Source organism: Eschrichtius robustus, chromosome 3 (genome assembly GCF_028021215.1).
Source record: "Eschrichtius robustus isolate mEscRob2 chromosome 3, mEscRob2.pri, whole genome shotgun sequence".
Taxonomy (NCBI): Eukaryota; Metazoa; Chordata; class Mammalia; order Artiodactyla; family Eschrichtiidae; genus Eschrichtius; species Eschrichtius robustus.
The window spans coordinates 149,156,015-149,162,710 of NC_090826.1; the positions used below are offsets into that span (position 1 = coordinate 149,156,015).

General features: G+C 40.3%; 1 protein-coding gene across 2 annotated transcripts in view; it reads left to right on the forward strand.

Moving 5' to 3' along the window:
- The window catches only part of INTS7 (integrator complex subunit 7), a 94,918-nt gene extending 89,564 nt beyond the window's left edge, over nt 1-5,354 (forward strand). For both annotated transcript variants that reach the window (XM_068541472.1, XM_068541473.1), the window contains 2 exons: nt 437-622; nt 3,869-5,354. In XM_068541472.1, coding sequence (XP_068397573.1) covers nt 437-622; nt 3,869-4,156 — 474 coding nt within the window. In that variant the 3' untranslated portion in view covers nt 4,157-5,354. The remainder of the gene's footprint in view (nt 1-436; nt 623-3,868) is intronic.
- The last annotated feature ends 1,342 nt before the right edge of the window (nt 5,355-6,696 follow it).

Consider the following 6,696-nt stretch of genomic DNA (forward strand, 5'->3'; position numbering starts at 1 on the left):
TACCTAAGACCATAGAGACAGCAGCTGGACATGAAAATTTATATAGTGCATTTCCATACTGGAGTTGGTTCATTGTCAAAGAAATGCCCCACCTCAGAAATAGGGAGAACAGTACCCTTGCTATTCTCTAATCCTCTGTTCCCCTCAAACAGAACTGGGGCTGGGGGTTAAAAAAAAAACAAAACAGTGGTATTTAAAAGGAGACATTAGGGATAAGGAACCCTTGACTTTAAAGGTATATCTGTCTGGTTGTCCCAGCACAGTCGGGTCATTGCAGGGGCGTGTCTGTATGTGTCTGTGTGTCTGTGTGTATGTATGTGTGCCTGTGTGTGTACAAGTAACGTTTTAATCTATAATCAACGATTAGCACAGACATGTTTGTTGGAAGGAAGCTTGCTTTAGGTTGTTAGCATTTATTTTAATGTTGGCTTTCCAGCTTGCCCTGTCACCATCCCCCCGGAACCCTGCTGAACCCATTGCTGTCCAGAATAACCAGCAACTGGCGCTGAAGGTAGAGGGAGTGGTCCAGCACGGATCTAAACCAGGACTCTTCCGCAAAATTCAGTCTGTCTGTCTGAATGTTTCTTCCACACTGCAGAGTAAATCTGGACAAGACTACAAGGTAATTTAGAAAAGAGGCAGAGTTGTGATGCAGGTTTTATCAACTCATTGATGGAAGTTTTCCAGTGTTTTTCATGGTTAAGCAGATTGTAGTATATACCTCCCAAGGGATCAGATGGACATAAGTTAAAAGTACGTATTAGGGTGTAAGGGGGCTGATAAACAACACTTCTCTTTTCCCTGCCCGAACCAGTTGATAGACAAAGCATCCAAGCAGGCAGAGGTCAAAATAAGGGTGTCACTGCTGTTAGAGCTGGGGAGAAACCTAGCTCAGGTTGGCAGCAAGGACTGCCTAGCCTTGTGGCTCTGAATTGAGTTTTCCCACCAGCCTCCGCCAGTACACACAAGAGCCTGCCCCTGTAAAACTGGGAGGAGCAGTACCCTGAAGCCCAAAGAAGAAGGGAGAGAGAAGGTGCTTAGCTCCCCAGGCCCAGTCCCCACCCCACAACTTACCAATCAGTAGGATGCACCTTTTCCCCTAGAGACCAGTACTCTTCATCTAATGAAAGGTCCCTCCACATGGAGGGAAGCATCAGGAGTGGGGAATACCTTCTCCCTAACCCCCTGACCCCAAAAGAACACATCTATTTATTTTTCCTTTGTTTTAAGTAAATTTTAGCATGTTCCAAAAAAAGTATACTATATTGACATACAGTGATCAGATGAAGTAAAATCTTTCGTTAAGGGTTTAACCCTAGAAATTTGCTGCTTTGAGAAATCATGAGGTAGGTTAACCAAAATCATGCTTGCTTTGGTAGCCAAAGCTAAGATTCTGAATCTGTGCCCATGAAACACCAACGTTCCAAATGTAAAATGTTCCTTTCTTTAGACATCTCTTTCCAGTTCCTTGGTGGTTTATTCACAGTAAATGGAACAAGTGAACAAGTGCACAGTTGTATGAACAGAGTTGTTTAAATGTCCAAATTGGTTATGTCTGGGTTTATTTGTGGGCATCCTTGAACTGAGGTCCAGAGCAAGGAAAAGGGGTATCAGTAAAGATATAAAATGAGAGCATTTTATTCTCTTTGGTGGTTTTAGGCTAAAAGGCCAAGGGAAGGTCTGGTTTAAGCCATCACTACTTTCCTTACTTTGGTAACTTTCTCTCTCTCTTCGGGGCTCTGTACCCACTCTGAGAAGGCTCAGCCTTCATTCTCTCCCTCTCTTTTGACTTCGAGGGCACAAAGCATGGCACCTTATGTAGCCACTCAGTAGATATTTGGTGAATAATGAAAAAAATCATTTACTGTATTTACAGTACAACTCTCTTATGTTTCAGTGATCTCTGTTACAGAAGATCATAAGGAGAACGTACATAGTCAACTTATCCCTGTCTGCAGCTCTCTGCTCATTTTGAGTTTGAAAGAACAGTAACCATGATTCTCTTTGTTCTTATATATAGTGATTTCTACTGTTTTTAAAAAAACCATTCAAGTCGAGAAGTACTACTGGTCTTCTCATTGTTGACTTACCTCTCAAGAGGCACTGGTTAAAGTCAAGAAGCTGACGTAATAAGCCAGGTAGTACACGATTGCTTTGTAATGTTACTTGCAGTGAGTTTGCAACTTAAAATGCATCATGCGTTCAGAGTGATCAGGTTGCCTACTAGGCCTGTTTCTGGTCCTTTTAAGGAAGTTCTTGTTTGGTGTGCATATTCTTTAGGGAAATAAAAATCCTACAAAAGTTGAATGTGCAAACAAAAAACAAAAAAGGACTTTTAAATAATTTTAAGATCTTGAATTTGTGGTGACTTCATTTCATTAATGTTACAGATCAGTGTCTCTGGAAAACTGACCTCATGATAACTGCTTATTGAGACACCAAACTTCAGGGCACATTTATATAATTAATTACACAACAGAAATACACGCATAAACATAGAGCAGTCTAATCAAATATTCATTCTGATTACCTCTATATGCATTCTTAGAATAAGTGTCTCTCTTGACATACTTCATCTTGGGTACAAGAAGAGATACACCTGCAGGTGTTACTCTGTTCTTTGAAGGACAAAGGTATGAGTATCTAGCTAAATACATAAATGAATTCATAAATCTGTGTTTCATAATATGTTGTACTGCCCATCTGAACAAGACACTGATTTTTAAGTAAGCAACATGCAAGTTCTAAAGTTAATTTGTTAAAGGAGGGAAGAATCACTACATTACTTAAGTAATATAAAATCAGACTAGCTAGGAGGGGAAAAACCATATATTTGCATAGCATTATGTTCTTTTTCAGTCTTTCAGATTTTAAACTCACTGAAACAGGTGGTTACATCCAGTTTCTTTAGAATATCTCTTCACAGGGCAAAGAAAGATGGGAATTGGAGTTGGGGTTGGGTGAACAAGGAGAGGGGAGGAGAAATTTCTCTTTTACCCTCTTAGGGTCTCCAGCTGAGCCTAAGATTGAACTGACCTTAAGGCAGATTAACAGGAGAAAAGCATGCCAGTTTTATTAGAATTTTACATATATATGGGAGTCTTCACAGGAGGATGAAGACCCAAAGAAGTGACCAGAACAGAAAGCTTAGATACCTTTTAGACACACAGACAATAAACTCCTGACAAAATGGCAAGACAGAGGGTTTGGGGCTAGGGACAGTAAGTTGAGGGAGAATGACTAGGAGATCTCTTGGGGCACTGGGGGAGGCTAGTGGAAGGTACGGGTTATTTTCTTAGGTTGGTTTGTACAGATCCATCTCAACATCGATTCCCAGTCTCTGGTGATAGTCTTCTCTTTTTTGGTGCAGGGAGGTTTACCTTTCTCATGGAAAATTTGATTTATGTTTTAGGTAAAAAGGGGCAGGTCAGAGAGCCCTTTCTGTATCTGTTGTTTTTCAAGTGCCCTTAGCTCAAAATAATCGCTATGCCACAGCAGCGTATTTGGGGTGGCATGTTCTGAACTGCTTCACAAGGCAGAAAGGCCAGCATCAGAAGGGGTTGAGAAAGCTCCTTCTACTCAAGCTCCTTCTAGTGAGGAGGCAGTGTCACCTCACATTAAGAGTGCAGGCTCTGGAGTTAGCCTGCCTGGGTTCAGATGCCAACGTCACCACTCATTAGCTGTATGACCTTGGAGAAGTTACTTAACCTCCCCACCTCAGCTTCCTCATTCATGAAGCAAGGATAATATTAGTACCTACCTTTTGGTTGTTTGCAAGGATTTAAATAGCACTTAAAACAGGTCCTAGCTCACAGCATGCACTCAATAAGCGTTAGCTATTGTTATTGAACGATTTTCTTCATTCCAGATACCCATTGACAATGTGACCAATGAGATGGAGCAGAGGGTCGAGCCTCACAATGATTACTTCAGTACCCAGTTCCTGCTGAACTTTGCTATCCTTGGCACACACAACATTACAGTGGAGTCTTCTGTGAAAGACGCCAACGGCATCGTATGGAAGACTGGTCCCAGAACCACCATATTTGTAAAATCCCTGGAAGACCCTTATTCGCAGCAGATTCGCCTGCAGCAGCAGCAGGTCCAGCAGCCCTTACAACAGCAGCAGCAGCGAAATGCCTACACGCGGTTTTAGCCGTGCAACAGAGGCACTACAGACTTCCCAGGGACTGAGCAAATTAGCGAAAATAGTTTGCTTTTTCATATGGATAAAGGTACAAAAGTTAGACTATGGAGTCCGTTTATTCACTGCTTTCTGTGATAGAACATTCTGAAAAAAAATTTCTTTTCTTAAAAATTTACTTGGAGAAATCATTGGGTTCCTAACCAGAAAGATTTTTTTCCCCTTATTTCTTCTTAAACCAAGTCCTTCATCTCCTATTTAGCACTTTCATTGTTTTGCTATTATTACTTTTATTTTTGCTGAGCCTTCTCTTTTTCTTTCAGAAAAAGTCACATATTGGGATCACTGAATTAGTAAATTTGACTGCTTTCCTACCAGAATATATCACTTGCTGCCTGACATAGACCTCTGATTCTGAGCTGGGCCTTTGGAAGTTCTGACCAGTATGTGCCGGGTTTACCCAGGGTAGTAGAAACTGAGTACTCCCATAGTTGGACTTGAAAGTGTCCCCTGAAACATCCAGTCTTGTGGATTATGAGAGCATGCAGTCTAGCAGAATGGAAACATCCTGCCACATTATTTCAACTGTTTACCTATCTATTCTCTGCTAAAGCAATCTTAATTTATTGTTTTAGTATTTAATTGACCCAAAGAGCAGCTAACAATTACATAGAAAGATTGGAAATTAATAATTTGTTTTTTCTAATATATGTGTGATTTTATGCAATACAGACTTTTTTATTGTTTCTAAGAATGAAAAAAATCACATTTAATGTTAGGAGGGCAGATCTTTTCCTTTGATTGGTTTAGATTCTTCTTGGCAAGTTAGGTAACGCTAAACTTGATTGTCTAGGAACAGCAGTCTCTTTATAATACACCCTCAGTTAGTTGGGACGCTCAGGGAATAGAAGTTTTCTCGTTAGCCAGAAAACCCCCTTTTTTTCTATGTCAGTACTGGTTGAAAACCATTATAAAATATAATAATAATACACTTTCTTTTCTTAACACAGTATACTACATGTAATTTAACTGTTCTTTCTTGATTTGGGATCGTTCAGTGCTTCAGGATCATGATTTCTAGACATCAGGGATCACAGGATTGCAGACACTGATGATATGGGCACTTGGGCTGGAAGTAGCTCCCAAGGTGAAGCGCAGGGCACATTCCCTGGAAGTTTTCTTTTAAAATAAATCTCTCAATTGCTTTGCTCGTTTTGCCTTTTTCTCTTTAAAGTCGACATTGGCTCAAAGGAGGGATAGAGTTTAAAGGGAAAAAAATGAGTTTGGAGGATTTTTGTGTGTGTGTAATGTGGCCTCTAGGGGTGAAAGTGATTGGCAGGCAACTCGTGTCCCTCTAAGATCTCTTGGCTTCATGAGCTATTGTCCCAGCACAGCACTTCTTCTGCCAGTGGCCAGGGCATTGTCATAAAACGTGTGTAAATCTACAGTGTCCACTGTGGTTGATGCCCAGATGTACACAGTGCATGACGTGCACAGGCGTGACAGCATCTGGGAACATAAGCCTTAGGAAGAATTGCTAGAGAGAGTAGTGGGGGACGTGTGCAGGACCTCTTGCCCTTCTACCAGGTGTGGAAAGAGCTGACCGGAAAGCCTAGGTTCCACTGTAGGCTCCGAAGAGTTAGCCCTGTGACCTGGGCAAGTCTCGTCATCTCTGTAGACGGAAGTTTCTTTGTCTGTAAAATGACTGGATTAGATGGGACCTCTTGACTCCAGTCTAGAGTTTTGTTATCTGAAAGACTAAAGACAAAAAAAAAAAAAAAAAAAAAGTTCTTTCTTAAATTGAGAAAAATCTTTTTTCTTTTCTTTTCTTTTAAAGTGGCTATTTTCAGAATGAAATTTTACAATGTTAATTTTAGGTTTCTGGTGCTGTTTCAAGGCAGAATTGTCTGAAAAGAAGCCAATTTTGTAAACTACCAATTCCCCCAGTTCACTTTGAGACCTTCCCATATTTTATGTTCTTAAAAGGTAGGCTTTTGATAGCTGTAGTTATAAACTGATTGATTTGGTATACTGTAGAGCCCCTGGCACAAATTGGAAAGGAATTATTAAAATAAAAACAAATCCAAATAGCTTGGAGTGAAAAGTAACTGTGAAGGAAAAAAGGCTATTTTCTTTCAGGATGTCCATTAGATCTGGAGTTGGGACACTGATTTTATTTTTGGTATAATATCTACTGCATTTTTGGCATCAACTGTTAAACAGTTATTTGACGTGGGGGGAAACTGTGTTTATAATTTCAACAGTACACTCATGAATGAAAAGGAAAAGAATGCTCAAGGAAAAATGCAGAAAAGAAAGATAAACATACTGATTATGAAGTGAACATGTTCCCTGATTTTAGAAATATGAGTAATAAGGGCACTGGCCAATTGATTTAAGAAGACAGGACTGATTTTTCCCAGTATTTAGTGACTTTGCAGTATAACCTGGTGGCTAAAAGCCCAACCTTTGGAGTCACTCTGTCCAGTTCCAGACCCTAACTCTACCTAACTTTGTGGCCTTGGATGAGCTACTTAATCTCTCTATGCCTC